The 17,196-nt window shown below is 55.7% G+C and overlaps 1 protein-coding gene across 1 annotated transcript in view; it reads left to right on the top strand.

Annotated features, from left to right (window-relative positions):
• LOC116661543 (nascent polypeptide-associated complex subunit alpha, muscle-specific form-like) overlaps positions 1 to 17,196 on the top strand; it is a 76,010-nt gene that overhangs the window by 24,474 nt on the left and 34,340 nt on the right. Inside the window, exon 3 of the mRNA XM_032473840.1 lies at positions 2,298 to 2,508. Within this exon, the coding sequence (XP_032329731.1) occupies positions 2,298 to 2,508 (211 nt within the window). The remainder of the gene's footprint in view (positions 1 to 2,297; positions 2,509 to 17,196) is intronic.

Raw genomic sequence — 17,196 nt, 5'->3', positions numbered from 1 at the left:
GCCTGAGGTGCCTCACTGGGTCTTCACAGCAACCGTCTGCTGGAGGTTCCTGTTGTCTCTCGTTTGTGGGTGGGGAAACTGAGGCAGGGAGGTCGCACGGCTGGCCGAAACCACACAGCTGGTCGGTGGCAGGGTCAGAACTCAGCTGCAGGGGTCCAGCCGCGAGGCAGGGCTTTGCTGTCTCCCATGGCTGTGCTCTCGGGGCCAGAGAGGCATCGACGAACCAGAGACGGTCGGGGCCGGGCCTGGGGGTGGCCAGACCAGCCGCCTCGGCCGCTCACGCTGCGGGGTGTAATGGTGTAAACCTCAGCCACGGTTGTGAGGAGACATGGGCGTGTTTGCTAAAGAGGGACCGAGAGCACGTGTGTGCGTTATGCAGTCACACCAGAGATGCAGCTCTGCTCACTCCAAACCACCTTGTCGCTAGTCTTTAGAATGTTCTTTTGGCTGAAACTATATTGAATTAATTTAATTGAAGGTTTTTCCCCATGATAATTTTTTTCTTATTATAAAATGATGTATGCTCATTGAAGAGAGTTTAAAAATACAGTAAGGTACACGTAAGAGGGTGGGAATCGCCCATAATCCTACCACATATAATAATGTTAATGATAATAACTGACGTGTGTTGAATACTGTGTTGTGAGCACTATTCTAAGGGCTTTAAGGCACTATTATTATTAACCCTTTGTTATGTGTGACGAAAACAGACTCAGAGAGGTGAAGTAACTTGGCAAAGGTCACACAGCCAGGAAATGATGAGATTTTAACATACACAGGGCTCAGGCCCTTAATGCCCTCTTTTCTTGTGTGAAATAGCAATAGCGATGCATTCGGGAAGGGAGGCGTTGAAGCTGTTCATTACTGGGGTTTGCCTACTCGGGACTCGAGAAATCGTGATTAAAATGGCCCGGTGGGGACCACCAGTTTCAGGAATCTTCAGGTAACGGCACCTAGTGGTTCTTTAACTCAGGCTTTGTGAAGACAGAAAAGGAGCTGAGAACTGCTGAGCTGAGGCTGCGCGCTCAGAGATGAACCAAGGACGGCAGCCTCCCTCCCTCCCTGGCAAGGGGCGTGGCTCAGGGCTGAGCTCCCCTGGGCTCCGCTTTGTGATCTGGTGCCCACACTGTGGCCTGGGTGCCCTCGGTTTCTCCCCTTGGTGCCGCTGTGGCCAATGGCCAGAGTCCTTGGTCCTCCTGAGTTGGTCCAGATGTTGACCCCGAGGCACAGCTGTCCTGTGCTTCTAACGGGGTCCTTGGGGCAGCTTCCTCCCGTGGGAACCAGTGTGCAGAGGAGAAGGGAGGTGCTGGCAGGCAGCACGCCGCACTGAAAGCCTCCCCTTACAGTCCCGCGTGGCCGTCCGTTCCTGTTCGCTTGGTTCATCCCCGGTGGATGTGGGTTTGCTTGTGCATTCCTCAGGATGAGGTCTGGTCCAGAGCAGTGATCAAGGAGGGTGAGGGGGTGGGGCAAGGGTGGCCACGTGAGAACAGACCAAGCAGTTTGGAGGGATTCTTTCTGGAATGGCGGAGAACTTCCTGGGGGACCGTGCCTGCCTGTTTCCTGCCACGCTGGGCGTTTGTGGCTTCTGCACCTGCCGTTCCAACAGCCTGACTCCTTCTCTGAAGAGGTGCACTCAGAGGAAGGGGACTGCGGTCTGGGCGAGAGTCCAGCACCTTGAGGGGGCCTGGGCACAGCCTGTCCCCTCCTGCCTCGGCTTGAGTACCTATGTGTCACTCCCCTTTCTGAGTCACGGATACCGCCCCTCTCCCATAGTCCCCTCCCCACTCTGCGGCTACTAGGAATAAGGGTGGAATTTCAGGGGCTTCAGGCCTCCGTGAACTGGGTGTGAATCAGAAATACAAGGAGACGACTCAGAATCTTGCTGGAGGAACCAAATACCATTTTGTTCTCTCTCTAATCCCAGGCTCTGGGGCCGAGCACAGCTTCAGAACAGCGAGGGGTGGGTGTGGCTTTGCCTGACTGTCCAGCTTAAGTCTCCTGCCCGCAGAGCTGTGGGGGCCTCCCCTGGCAGCCTGGCCCTTGGGCTCTGGCACCACTCCCTCTATATGCTCGTGCCCCCGCCCCTTTGAACGGCAGTCTTATCTGCTTGAAGCGCCCGCCCCTCTCCCCTCCACTCATCCTCAGGAGTCATCTCAGTGGTCATCTCCTCCGTGAAGCCTCACCTGGAAGCCTTTCCTAGAAACAGTTCCGTCTTCTTGCCCCTGGAACACCCTGGGCGTGTGACCACCGCGGCCCTGAGCATCTGTGCTCAATTACTCTGAGATCTCTCTTTGCAGCTGGACTGTGAACCCTACAGGTCAGAGACCTTGCCTCAGGCATGTCTGGCTCCTGGCACGCAGAGGCCTCAACAGGTGGCTGGACAGCTGGAGGGACGCAGAGGGAGGAATACTGTGGAGCTGCTGAGCGGGGCTCAGGCAGAAGCATCAGGGATGGCCAGACGCCCGCACAGACGTGCAGCCTCACACACGCTTTCAGGGCAGCGATCAGGTAAGTGGAGGCAGAAGGAGCTGGGGTGGGGTGGGGGGGGAATGGAGGGGAGGTTGGAGCTGCCACGACCAAGCAGGGAAGACTTACCTGTTTCCAGCCACTCAGACGTGGTTTTTTTCCCAACATAAACACTTGGTTTTTCCACTGCAGTATCTTACCTGCGAAATCAGAAAACCTTTCTCAGGGAGAGACCAGAAATTACATGAGTTCATCATTATTATTTTTTAATTAAAAGACAGCAACTGCCCGATAATTTGGAAACTTCAGGCTCCTACCTGCGGGTCAACTAATGTGCTGAAATCTGGGTTAAATGTGCTGAATTTCTTTTTATGAGAATCTTTTACTGAACCTGCCCAATGGAGGGAGTCTGGTTAGAGTGTGAGAAACTTCTCATTAGGGGGCCAGGTGTGCTGGATGCGAGGGGATCTGCAACTACCGCTGCCGGGCGCCTGCCAGAGCGGGCAGGGCTGCTTGGTCTCATGTCAGGGTGAGTCCCGAGGGTCCGCGGTGGGGGGCCGTGTCCGGGACGGACACTGGGGAGATGCCCGCACAGGCGTCCTGAGTAAAGCCTTTGCGTGAGTCATCACCTGTTGCCTGGTGCCGGAAGGCACCGAAGCATGATGCTAGTAGTCCAGGCTGCCAGACTCCAGGCCCACGCTCCCTCCCGTACCCTGCCTGGCACCCAGGAGCTCCCTGATGCGTGAAAATACGCATCGTGCCGTGTTATAAGTGCTGGCCGCGGCCGGACTGGAGGATGGACAGGTGGGACAGGTGTGTGTGCTGGGGAGTCTTGCCACCTGTGCAGGGCTCTGGCACAGACACCCTGGAGCAGACGTATGTCCCTGGGCGCCTGCCCCCAGCCCCAACACCCTTTGTGTTGTACCAGCAAGCTTTTTGCTTCGGGGCCAGGCCTTTTGTGTGGAAACATAACTCCACACCAACATTCTAGACCAGAGAAGCGTCGCATATTTGAGCCAGAATAGCCCAAAGATCACTCTCCCGGCCCCTGCATTTTATAGACAGGACATCCAAGCCCCGAGAGGCTCGCTGTTTCCTTGAAAGTCACTCAGCAGGAGTGGCGGATTTGCAGGGGAGAAAGGGCGCTCTGCACGGGGAAGCACCTCGGCTCGGGGGCACCTGCTCCCCGGGGGAACCTGGCGCCGTGCAATGCCTGTCGGACACGCAGGGGTGGGTGCACAGCCCAGGCAGGCCCAGCACCGGCTGTCATCCCAGGGACCGGGGCGGGGTGGGGGCGGGGGAGGCTCTGTTTCTTGGCTCTTTCTTTTCAGGAGAAACATGTCCCCCAGGGGGTATTGTTACGTGGTGGTTGTGGACAGACATAAAGTGTGACAAAGGAAGAGGGTTCCCTTCATGGGAGCTGAAGCTTCGTGTTTAAAGGTTGCTGTCTTTTAAAAGGACGTGGGGCTGGAATGGGGATGGGAGAGGCATGGCGAACACCCCCACCCGAAGCCTGGAAAGGTTTCGAGCCACAGAATGCTGCTGGGCTCAGAGCAGAAGCCTGGGACCAGCACAGGCAGAGGCTGAGGAGGGAGGCTGTGGGCGGCTGGTGGAGCTGGGGCTGCCGAGAGAGAGTGGGCTGTAGAGGGGCTGGAGTAGAACCAGGAGACCCCCCGAGAGGCCGTTGTAGCCGTGCAGGCGGGAAAAGTGGCTTAAATTCGGAGGGTCATAGCAGAGTGGGCAGATGCCAGCAGAGTCGTGGTGTCACTGGTGTAGAATCAACAAGACTGGCGTGGGTGGACTGGGAGGATGGGAGTGGTTGGGAGGACGGTGGGGCCCTTGGCAGTGCTGACTAGGAACAGGGTTTGAGGAGTGCTGGGCTGGTCAGGGGGACAGGCTGGGACTTCTCTTTGGAGCAGATTACACTGGAGATGCCAATTAGACAACTGAGCAGAGACGACAGGTCAGCAGTCGGATATCAGTCTCTTGCCCAGGCGGAAGGTCAGGGTTAATTTGGATGTCACTAGTGATGAAGGAGAAAATAAAAGTAATGTAGGAAGAAAACAGAGATATGGAGGGCTGAGGACTGAGCCCGGGCGTTTGCCAATCTTAGAGTCAGGTAGAGGTGGAGAGGCCAGCAGTGGACATGGAGAGAGGGTGGCCAGAGAGAGAGGAGGCCAGCCAGGGCAGGGTGGGGCCACAGCACCCAGGCGGGAGAGGCCAGCTGTGTCCAGTGGTGCTGAGGGGTCACACAGAAGTGTGCACAGGATTTGGCAACATGGCGGTCATGGGTGACCTTGATAGGAAGCCAGGCTGGAGTAAACAAAGAGTGAACGGGAGGAGGGGAGTGGGGGAGCGGGCCCAGAGGGCGCTTTGAGGTGCGCTGTGAGAGCAGCAGACCAGTGGAGCTGCGGCTGGAGGGGGACGTGGGTTCCAGGGAGGGCATCTTACTTTTAAAGACAGGAATGGCGGAGCATGCGTAGAGTGATGGGAATGACCTAGTGTGGGGGGAATAAATCGATAATCCAGGAAAGACGGGGATCCCTTCTAGAATGAAGAGCTCGAGAAGGCGAGGGGTTGGAAAGCTGCTAGTCTGGCCTCTCCTGGGAGAATAAATGGGGGGATGACTGAGATATGAGATCGGGAGGAGGGAAGGCTGCAGATTTGGTGGCGGGAAATTAAGGGGGTTCCTGTTTACTTGTTTTCTCGACGGACCACAGGGTGAGGCAACGAGATGACGGTCTTGAGGGGAGTTGACATAAGAGGAAAGAAAGGCATCAAACCGCAGTCTGAAAGCACCGGGGGATGACCTTACCGGGATCTGTAGGGCGAATACAGGGTGATGCTGAGTGCCTGTTTGAACCTTGTGGCTATAAAATTTAAGTGCCAGTAGTCACCCCGGCTCTGTGGTTTCCTCCAGGACGGTTCAGTTGCTGGGGTGCAGGCGTGGAGAAGATGGAGTGTTGGGTGCAGGTGGACTTGGGATTCAGCTTGGGGAGTGGAAGGAGGGAGGCAGGGTTTGAGGTTATTTCCAAGGGAGAGATGATAATGAGCAATAATTACACAAATCCAAGAATTTGGGAGATAGAAAAGATGCTGGAAGTACAGATTTGGGACCATCAGCTAAGGGTTGGACGAGATTGCCCAGGGAGGGGGCAGCATGGGAAAGAAGAGGGCCAGTGATCAAATCTGAGACTCAACACTTAAGGGGTGAGAGGAGGAGCCTTCGGGGTGACTGAGAGGGAGGAAACGGGGCCGGGGGGGAGGTGGTGTCATGGAAAACAAAGGAAAGAGCAGGGATGGCCAGCAGCATCCCATGCGTCCAAGAAGTCCCGGAATTGTGACTTTAGAAGTCCCTGGTGACCTAGCTGGAAGTGCTTTCAGAGGAACGTGGTGTGGGAAAAGTGGAGTGGGGTCGGAGGGTTAACAGTGTTAGGAACCTAGGGAACTTGACCCAGGTCAGAGGAATGAGAAATGGATTAATTTTCCAAGAGGCTACGGGAAAAGAAGCTATGACCTGAACTCAGGGGTTATATTTGGAACCAGAAAACGGCACTTGGCTTCCCCTGGGCCCAGAGCTGTGAGTGAGAGGACCCTCTGGGCCTAGGGAGGGAAGCAGGCATGGAAAGGGGTCAGGGAACCGGCAGGAGTGAGGACTGGGTCCTGAGGCATCTGAACAAGTGAGTAACTGTAAATTGCCTGCCCGTGTGTCACTTGTGCCTGGAGATTTCCCACTCCGGAGTAAAGCAGCTTGTGCACTCCCAGCGCCTCCGGCGGAGTGGAGGGGATGGGACGGGGCGGGAAGTGAGGGTGCGGTCAGGAAGGGCCAGCCCACAGTGTCAAGGCCAGGCTTTCAAACAGAGAAACCACTTTGCAGGGAGGCACAGAGGTGACCAGGCTGGGTGCCTGTGGGACATTTACATTAGGGACAATGTTACAGGTTTCACACCCCACCCCCAGTACCTGGAATAGCCCCCGTGAGCCACAGAAAGGTGAGTGAATATCTGAAGTTAAAAAACCTAGAGTCGGACCCCAGTGGAACCAGCAAAAACGTCTGTAGATGTGAGTTTTTGAGCCCAGGATATCTTGGCAGTGACAGTTTATGCTCTAAAAAAGCCCTGGATCGCTGGAGGGGGCAGTTCGCCATTCTTTGCCACGAAAGCCTTTGTGTTCTCGCCGCACGTCCTGCGTCCATCTCTTTCAGTGTCAGGATCGGGAGTCGGCCCTGGACCACGGTATCTCTCAACCTTACTTACGGCCCCTGCGTGGACTCCTGCCTCCACTTTGGTTGTTTTTCTCCCAGTTTCTCTTTCCTGCTGGTGTATGGCGTAAAGTTGCAGGGGTGGCCTGGCTTCCTCTTCCTGTCTAGTCTCCCGTGGGTGAGCTCAGATGCCCTTCCCATGCCCTTTCCCCTCCTTCCAAATGGGGGATGTCTGCTCGGCTTGGGAGCGTGGCGAGGAGACGGAAACCACAGTGCAACCGGGCATCCTGAAAGGGTGGTCCACAGAGGCCTGCTGGAGGGGCGGTTGCTGCTGCTGCTCTCTGCAGCCCTGGACCTCCTCCAGGCCACGCACACTTGGGTCAAAGCACGGGCGGCACCGTGCTGTCTACCAAGCCTCACCATGACTTCACACTTAACTCTTGCAAATGGAGTTTTGTAAATTGCCAGACCCAGAAAGTCAGTGTTTCTGATGTTTTTCACTGGTGGGGGGATTCTGAATGCAGAGCCCGGTGAGCAGCTTCCTGCTTACTCACTGGGCGCTCTCATTACCCGATGGCGGACCAGAAGCCACAGGGAGGCGCGGGGCCAGGTGAGGGTGGGAGGGCGTCTCTGGAGCGGACACAGAGGTCACAGGCCGGGCTTGTGTCTCCGCTGCTCTGATTTGCCTGGAGGTTGCTAACAGTGCTTTGCACTCGGGTCTGCTGGCACACTCATTCGCCCAGCCCACACTCCCAGACGTTCTCATCTTCCCTCAGTGGAATTCGCTCTGGGACAGAGGCTGCTGCCAGGTGCACACAGCAGGCAGCCTTCCCTCTCACTGTCCACCTGCCTTTCCCTTCTCGGCAGTTTCTTACTTGGCAGATAGCATTGAGAAGCGCCCAGTGTCTAGGTGGTGAGGTGGGAGTGGTGGGGTGGGGGAGCAGAGACAAGGTCTGCCGTCTACTCTCTTGTCGGCCCCTCCGACCTCCTGGGAGAGCTGTGAGTGGCGTGAACTCTGCACGTCCCTTTCCCCTCTGTCCCCAGCTGCTCTGTCATCACGAGGGGCCTTGGGGCTTCTTTTCACTCTCCATGGCCTTGTCGCCTAAGAGTCACGGCCGGGCTGGGCCCATTAGTCTTGGAGGCAACAGAAATTGCTTTGCCTCGGATTTGACAGTTTAGGCGATGACAGCGTTTATCCAGGCGCTTCCCACTTAGGAACAGGTCATATTTCTAGCAATTATTTATAAATTGGCTGTTGGCTACTTGAAAACAATTCTTTTCATGGAAATGCATTTTCAGGTGGTGGTTAGGTTTCCATGCCAGCACACAAAGGGCTGTCTCACTTGGATTAAAGTAAATTGTCAGCTTGTTGGAAGCGACAGGTCTCGGTCAAGGTTTAAATTGAAGAGGAGCAAGGGGGGGTTGGCCCGGGAGACTGAGAGGACGTCCCACCGGGTCTGCGCAACGATGCAGCCAGGCTGGGGCACGTGTACATGCGTGCATGCGTGCATACATTCATTCATTCATTCACGAGTCCTTTCTTTCTTCTCTCACACCCCGAATTCAAATCTTCAACAGCCCTGTTTGTTTTACCTGAAAAAATACAGCCCAAATTTCACCACTTTAAACTTTTTGCTAGGTACCACCATCCTAGTCCGAACCGCCATCCTCTTTTCAAATTCCTCTTCCTCATTTGTCCGCCCTGTCCCCTTCCCCACAGTCTGTTCTAAACGTCACTGCCAGAGTAAACCTTTCAAATGCAAGTCAGGTCTAGTCACCTCACAAGGATAATGCAGCGCGCATCCTGGAGGCTGTGCCTCCCGCCCTCCGCCCCGCTCCAGTCAGTTCCCCTTACCTCCTGCCAGCTCCACACAGGCGGGGGTCGAGATTCCTCAGGTGCCTGCTTTCTTCTGGGGTCTTGCCTGGTTTCCTTTCCGCCCACCCACTCTGTCTAAGTCCCGAGGTTTCTCCTCAGCATCCTGGGTGTTACCTGCCTTTGGAGCGGGCTTAACCCCTACACTCTGCTTTAGGAGAACAAGACAACGGCAGCCCCCTCGCCTGCTGCACACACTCACAAGAGGACACCTGTTTCTTCTTTTTTGACTGTGCCCCATAGGTTCACAATTACAACGATTCATCTCCTCTCTCCTCCTCTGTTCATGGAGAATGGCAGTCCCGTTCCCACTCCTGTGTCAGTTTCCCTCCACTCGGCACCGGGCCCCTGACTGCCCCTCACCGTCAGTTTGTCCCTCTCCCTCCCGGCCCTGGGTCCCCAGCCTGCCAGTGGGCCTCCCCTTCCCGGTGTGAGCTGACATCCCTACTGGAGCCGACGCCGTCTAGGCCGCCCTCCTGCTCAAAGAAGGCCCCGATCTGCAACTCCCGCTGCCCTGTTGGCCTGACTGAGGCTTCAGTCACCCTGGCCGTTGGCTGCTTCTTGGAGCTCCTGCTGACACCATCCAGGAACCAGGGCTGACTCTTGCCCTCCTGTGGCCCGCTCAGGGTGTTTCTGGGCCATGTGTTATGACCACAGAGAACTCAGGGACTGAAAACGCCCCTCCCTGGCCTCCTCCATCGCCCAGCACGGTCCGACCATCACCAGCGGAGAAGGAACCCTCTTCCCGCGTCCCGGGCTCTCCGTTCCGCATGGCGCCCCTTCCATCTACCCACAGTCTTCATGCCCCAGCCCTAGTTCCACCACGCTGGGGGCACTGCTGTCGAAAGTCGCCTGCCCCTGGGGCTGCGCTCCTGCCATCATCAGCCTCTTCTCTTGACCACTTGTTTACAGGTTCCCAGCCTCTCTGCTGTCTGGGTGACGGGAGCACCCAGCCAAGACAATCTGAATTAATTTTGCAAATAAAATTTAATCAGACGACCTATCAAGTGCTTCACTAAATCAAGACGTATTACATCTCATGTGTGCCCTGAGCCCGTTCATCATGTAAGTCAGCCCCTGAAATGCCAGCCAGGCTCAGGGCAAAAAGGAAGAGCATTCTTGTCTCCAGATTTGCCACCTGAGAGGCCTCGCACTGCGCTTTTGCTGGTGACAACATCAAGAAGGCATCGTTAGTGGTATCGGAGTCAGGGTCAGATGCACTTGAAACAATCTCCGCTCTGATACTTACTAGCTGTGCGACTCTGAGCAACTTACTTGGCCTCTCTGAGCCTCAGTTTTCTTATGTGTAAAACGGAAATGATACCTCTCCAGGGGGCTGTTATGAGGTGAAAAGAAAGAAACCTACGTGAAGTGTCTGCATTATAGTAAACGTGCTCTAAATATTACTTCCTTTCCCCCCATACGCAGTAAGTTAAAAACCCCGCGGACGTCTTCACATCAGCCAGGCTGATGCAGTGGCATCTACACGCAACATAAATGATAGAAGATTAATGAGCGAGTAGAGTGCATACAAGTTAACAGTTGGATGAACGTACTTGATAGAGGCAGATGGACTCGGGACATTTTCGATTCACGCAGAAAGCAAGCAGGCAGACGTTCTCACCTGCCAGACATGGTGGGTGTGGGTGTCCTAGGTTGGTCTCTCTCTGGGTCGTGCTTTTTTTTCTCGCTCTGGCTCGGTAGCTGTGAGGGTTTGGTTCTATGGAGATTTCTGAGATCCTTAGTAAAGCCTCACCACAGTGATGGTGGTGCGGCCTCATCTTTTTGCTTCGTTTGCTCTTCCTGTCACTTTTCTAGGCGGCAACTAACTAGAGCCATGGAGGACTGGACAAAGGGGGGTGAGGATGCTCCTGTATCAGTCTGCTGATGCTTGGATTGGGACTCCCAAGAAGTCTGTGACAGTGACCCCCAGGGGATAGCAGAGGACCCCTGGGGCCACGGGGTGGCAATTCTACTCTAAGCTTGGCCTCCTGGGAGCTGGGGAATGAGGTCTTGGCCCCCCAGGACTGACTTTGGGGCAGAGGGGCAGAGACTCCCTAGCTCCCCCTGCCTTCTCGGCTGTGCATGAATGAGGCACCAGCAGCCCCAGGACCCTCATCTCTGGTTCGGTGCTTACCTGTGCTGGGCCCTGAGTAGCGAGGGCCAGACACAATCTTCTTGTCCAGCAGGAGCTGCCAGTCCTGCCTGGCTGTGGTGCTTAATTACAGAGCCAGTTACAGAATGTAACTTAACTTCTTTAAGCAACAAAACTTAAAAAAAAAAAAAAAGTACTTTGGCAGCTTGAATGAAATACTTTCATGTGAATGGACATAAGGAAAGTGTGACCAACAGCCATGCTTCCTTAACCAGTGTGCTCAGAACACAGCTCAATCACTCTCATCACTCGGGGTTGTTACTGGAAACCACCCTACCACTCTGTGTGCTAGCGAGCCAGGACTCCGGAGCTTCGCGGGTATTCTGTCCCCGCAGCTGGGCTTCCTGGTTTCCTTATCCACCTTCTGTGATTTTTCAGTTGCCTCACTTTTGCCATCTCGCCCGCCTCCCTTCTCCTCTCCCCTGTCCTGCACTTAGTGTGAATGAACGCTCTCAGGCATCAGGCTTGGAGTGGGGCCTGGCAGGGTCTCTCTTGTTTGCTCTGAGTCTTTTTTGTTCCCTTCTTTATCTCAGTAGGGTTGAGTCCGCTAGCGGGTGGCGTTACCCTGCTGCCTGTGTTGACACTGCATGTGCCCAGCTTTCCAAAGAGATTTTCAGGTCGTGGTCGTGGTCGACGAGGGGCCTGACTTTACATTTATTATGTCCGCAGCAGTGCTCCATGCATAGCTGGGTCCCTACACATATGTACACATTGAATTCATCACTGAATCTAATGAGACAGAATTGAATTGAATAGTTAGTTCCACTGAAAATAGAAATAGTTATACCATTAGAAAGAAAGAGAATTTCCATCATGTATACAAAAGAGACGGTTTGATAGTGGATAAGAGTCAGTAAAATTGGGGTTCTAGTTGGGTGATCTTAGATTACTTTATGCCTCAGTTTCCTCATCTGAGAAGTGGGCTGATTACAGGGCTGTGAGGATTACACGACATCCTGGCTGTTCAAATCGCTTAGTGCAACACTGGGCATGTGCTCAGCACTTGCTGGTGTTAATAGGACGATAACAAAGCTTTGGTGCTTGGCTTGGTGCCTCTGGTGGGGCCGGTGCGAGCTTCACGGGGGCTTGTCTAGGGCCCTTTCCTTTTCTGCCCAGGATTTCATCCTCCTCGTTTCCCCCTCCCACGCCTCTGGGAAGATCTTTATTTGGCTTCAGCTTATATGGATATTAATGCAGAAATGTTAGGTCTGGAGATTTCCACAGCCTTTGACTAATAGACATTTGGAAAATTAAATATTTCTGTCAAGTGAGCCATAAATCCTGGCTGTTTGGGAAGGTGAGAAATCAAAATTGCAAACCAGCCAGGGAGGGAGCAAGCTGGTCCTGCTCCCTGGTGTGTGGTCTAGGGGGTGGGGGGCGAGGGTGGGTGGAGCCACGGGCAGCAGCAGCTGTGGAGCTGGAAGAGGAGCAGCCCCGGGGCTCAGGGCGGTCCGGAGAGGGCTGGTTGCTGCCGGTCCTCAGCTCGGCCCACTTGGAAGTTCAGATGGTTCTGACAGAGGCTTCCCCCTAGATCTGCATCAGGGCTTCAAGCCTCTCTTCTCTTCTTTCCCTCCTGTTTCGGCCTTCCCGTCTACCCACCCACCCGCCAGGCCCCATCCCTCCCTTCTCCTGCCCCAGTGGAAGCATCAGTCCCAGCAGTTCCTGGCGCTGCGGGACAGCCGCTCGGGAAGCAGGAGCCTGCTCTGGGCATGCTTAGCCCCAGCAACAGCACACGCTGGGAGAGGCTCTCACGTGTAGACACGGCCTCCCAGACCACACAGCGGGGCAGCACAGGTCTCTCTCGGGAGCAGGAAACAGCAGGCGAGGAGATGTAGGTGAAGTTCTTTATGTAGGACAGGACCATCCCCAGCGCTCCTTCTCCCCTCCCTCGAGCCTCACGATGACCCAGAGACAGGCACCCACCTTCAGTCTCATCTGTGCTTCTGTCTCCTGCCTTCTCACCCGTTCATGTGTCTGGATCTGACTCTCGACTGCGGGGCCGCATACGTCTGGTGAGGGGCATGTCAGCTGGTCACCAGTTCTTCATGACCCACTGGAAGAGGGCTACAGACCAACCCAAGCCTATCTTGGGGAGGTGGGCCGGGGGTGCGGAGACTTGGAGCCATGCCGGCTCTTCCTTTCACGTGCGGGTTCACTCGGCGATTTTGAGGAGGTGGCTAGAATGTGCCAGCTGGGCTGGCTGCCGAGGAGACACAGATAGTACAGAGTCCATCTCACCTTGTGTGGAGCATCGTGCTAAATCCTTTAAACACATTAATTCACTTAACCCTAAGAGCCTTATGTTATCATTATCCACTTAAATAAGGGAGTAGGAAAAGTTAAGTGACCTTCCCAGATGCAAGAGCTGAGAATCAAACCCATGTCTGCCTTTCAGTCACTCGGAATCGCTTGCCAGTAAGGTCTTGCTGAAAAGTTGAGGGAGCCAGGCCTTGCCCCTGAGAAGCTCAGAATCTAGATGGAGAGCACACGAATATATTTGAGGGGGAAACTCAGCCTGGCATGGATGGCAAGGAACCAGGGAGGGCTTCCTGGAGGAGGTGATGCCGGAGCTGAATCTAGCAGGAGATATATATTAGGAGCCAGCAGGGGGAAGAGAAGAATGGGAGGTGTAGGGTATTGTGAGGCTGTGAGAAGAGCTTCAACAAATGCACAGAAGCCAGCAAAGACTTTTGTTTAGGTCACAGCAAGCAGGCTGGAGCCAAGGTGTGAGGGGAGAGAGAAGCCAGAGATATGGCAGAGATCAAATTGTGAAGGGTCTTGTACGTGAGGCTAAAGGCACAAAGAAGCCCCTGCGGGGATGTCTACAAAAGGGCACAGGTTGAGACCCTCTGGGCAGCTGGATAGGAGGCAAAAAACAAAACAAAACAAAACAAAACATGAGGCCTGCTGCAGATACCAGTGAGAAAGGTCTGGAAGGGGGTAAATTTGACTCTCTACAACGGCCAGTTGACAGGACTCAGTGCTGATTGGACATGGGGAGTGTCATTTGTGGAGAAGGGAGGAGCCACGTCTGGCGGACCAGAGTGGGCAGCCAGTTCCCAAATACGTGCAGCTTGCCTGCTTATTGGCAGTGGGGACCCTCACTGTGGACACCCGCCCTGTTCCGGCTTCATGTGGTTGAAGTAGATGATTTATGACCTCTGGGCTGCGGGATGCATGTGACTATTGAGATGTCAGTCATGCAGGCAGGGACCCAGCTGGCCCAGCTCCCAGGAACTGGCCTAGGGAAGTGGGCGTCCCCACCTCATCTTCCCCCTAGGCACAACCTCTTGTTTGTCAGTTACAAAGGAAAGCAACTCTCTGTGCATTGGACATATGGACAGTGTCTATTGCTGCCCTCTTTTCCCATGTGGCCTCAGGGTTACTTGGCCAGCCAGCACTGCTTTTGGACCTAGCTGCTCCTAGGATACCAGCACACGGCCGTCTGGAATGCAGCTGCCCTGAAGCCCTCAGCCTAGCTTCAGGAGAGGAGCTGTGAGAACCCGGGGGTGCTTCCGGGATCCCCCATACTCCAGCTTCTCTGGGCTCTAGGAAACAACTTCTGGGGCCTGGGTGAACCCGGTGCCCAAGAAGAAGCTTGTAAAAGGAGTTAAGACAATCCTTAACTTTTTAGGTCCCTGGGAGGAAAGCAGGGTGGAATGCAACCTTAACTTTCTGGAGTAAAATGTGAACTTCTGAAAACTGAGGACTAAAAGCCAAGTTCAGCCTTGACTAGGCCAAGGGCTGGGGAAGAGCAGCAGCCGCCCTCCTGCGGTTATGAGCAGGATGGGTAGGCTTTGCTCATCGTCCTGCTGGCTTCCTCCCGCAGCTTAGCAGGCCCAAGCACTTCCGGAACTCTGTCCTCTGACCAGCCTCCATCCAAGGAAATCAGACACACGCACTCCCGGCTTTTTGGCTCTGAGTTCCTCCCCACCCTGCAGAAAAGCCCAGCTGTTGTTCAGACAGACAGGAACCCCCATCTGCTTTCTCTCTGGCTGTTACCCGCCACGTCTGGGGTGGGCTATGCCTCCCAGGCCCACCATGGGCACAGCCACTGTCCAGTGTGACTCCCAGCTGAGTCCCGATGGCCTGACCCATTACCTGTCTCAGACGAGGTGCTCCAGGTGTGTCTCATGAACGTAATACAAGCTCCCAGAGGACCTCTTAAAGGCTGAGGGTGTGTGGGGTGGGGGCAGGACCGTGAGGGAGAGTTGGGGCCGGGGAGACATGCTTAGCAGGAAGGGATTGGCAGCCCGAGGAAGGGCCCCAGGGCCTGGGCCTGGATGGCAGCGGAGGCTGCTGCGCCCTGGACCCCCCGCCCTGCTCCCTCTCACCACGGGTGCGCTAGGCCTTCGTTACTCTGGCAACTCGCCCCGCTCAGACGGCAGCGGGCCGCTGAATCCAGCCCCTTGTTACAGGGGAAAATGCTCTCACTGAAGCTCAGGAGCGGAGCTGCTGCCTTTTATTGCAACCGGCGCCACCGGCTTCCATCTGTAAACTTAATTAGTGTGCGCGCGGGGAAGAGGGCCGGGGAATCCAGGCCGCCGCGGGGGACAGCCGGGGCGACGACCACTGCATACTACGCAGGGGCGCGGGCTGAGCCGAGGGGCTGGCAGGGCCGACCGGCCCCAAGCGCCCCCGCCCCAGCGTTGACCTTGGCTTGGCCTGTTCTGATTCCCCGACTTTGCGCAAGGAGTGGGGTCGAAGCTCACGGATGGAAAGGGTCTTAGAGCCCCGAGAGAAGACAGGCGTCTCCTGGAGGAAGCCCCCCTCCCCCTACAAGGACGCGGTCGACTCCTGCCCTGCCCTGGGGGCGATCTAGTCCCCAGTGCCTGGGCCTCCTGCAGCCGCAGCCCTCCGGCGGGGGCGCCTGCCCGCCCCGCCAGGGGAGGCCGCCTGCGCCGGGAATGATGATGCGCCCGCTCGCCCGCGCCTCCTTGGTTTAAAGGGCAGCAGCCCAGCTGCTGTAGCAGGTAATTAGCCGGACAGACGAGGACGCGCGCGGAGGTAGAGGTTCGCCGTGAAGACAGGCGCCCTTCTCCCTGCCTCGCTCCCTAAAGGCTCCCGAGTGGGATGACGAACAAAGCGTGGGCCCTCCGGACGCGGGCTGATTTGGACCCATCTCAGGACTTAGCACAAGGGCAGCTCTTTGTCTACAGCTCCTTTTTCTCTTCCCATTTCCTTTTCTCCCACCTCCTCCCCTTTTCCGGTTATCTGCTCCACCAAGGGGCGGGGGTGGGGCAAGGGGGCCCTGTCTAACCACCCACCTCCAATCCTGGTTATTCTGTTGGGGACCCTTTGCCTGGGAGGCTGTCACACATATCAGGGCCGAGGCAGTGATGCCGGGCCAGACAGGCGTGGGAGGACGGACTGCGGAGCCCACGTCATCCAGCCCAGGGGGAGTGCTGTGCTGCCAGCGGGCGGAGGTGCCCGCGCTGCCGCCAAGCAGGGCTTTGCCGGCGGTGGCCACCAGCTGCTGACCTCATTAGGGTTCAAATCATGACGGAGAGGGCCATTAAAGGTCCATAAGAACCAGAGCTAAATGGCTGCGAAGATACTGACAGCCTCCCTGGAAACTGGCTTTCCAATGAGCTGCTGTGTCCCCTCCTCCTTTAATTAGCAGGAGGGAGCTGGACAAGTTGTTACAACTGCAGGGAAAACGATAAAAGATGGCTTTGTATTAGTGTGGCAAATTTTATTAAACCGAGAGAAAGGGTAACTGAAACATGACAGCCGGGTGTGTAGTGCCTCCTGAATCTGTAATAACCCAATCTTGTTCTGCATCATCCCTGCGTTGGCAAACGGACTATAAAGCATTTAGCAGACCCAGTACTGTCAGAGGTACAACGGAGCATAGCCGAGTGGGGAGGGGCAGGTAGGGGAAGAGGGTCTCCAACCCAGGGCAGTGCTCACTGGTTAATGAGCAGAAATACAGCCCCGGCCCAGCACCTGCCGGTGACCCCTGCCTCTGCTTCCTTTCAGCTGGTCCCAGGAGGCCCCTACTAGCACCCCGTTTCTGAGTTCATCCTGCCTGGGCAGCACATTTCCTCATAGCCTCAGGCTTTGTCCTCCCCAGAGAAACAGAATGAAATCAGGCAGGCTCTGCTGTCCTGCCCAGAATGAGCCCTGGGGCATGCATATCAGCCTGGTGGTCTGGGGTCTGTGGCTGCTCCCTGAGGTCCAGGTGCCCCCTCTGCTGGCCTGCTGTCTCTTCATTGCTGTATTTCCATGCGGTGCACAGTGCCTGAAATGTAATTGGCCCTCAGTTCAATTGTAGAGTGACTCAGTGGATGTGTGAATATATGCTTTACTCACCCCTGGTCTGGGAACCTCAAGGCTGACCCTGTGGTGACACAGGCATGATTCAGTGACCCATCTCACTGGGATCTGACGGCTTTTGGAGGCAGCCTCTGCCACAGGGTCCCTTCCTCCAGGCTCCACCAAACCTGTCATTTGCGGAGTCCTTACTGACGCCAGGCGGCATGCTAAGTGACTCACCCA

This window comes from Camelus ferus, chromosome 35, assembly GCF_009834535.1.
Source record: "Camelus ferus isolate YT-003-E chromosome 35, BCGSAC_Cfer_1.0, whole genome shotgun sequence".
NCBI lineage: Eukaryota > Metazoa > Chordata > Mammalia > Artiodactyla > Camelidae > Camelus > Camelus ferus.
This window is presented reverse-complemented; position numbering and strand designations above follow the sequence as displayed.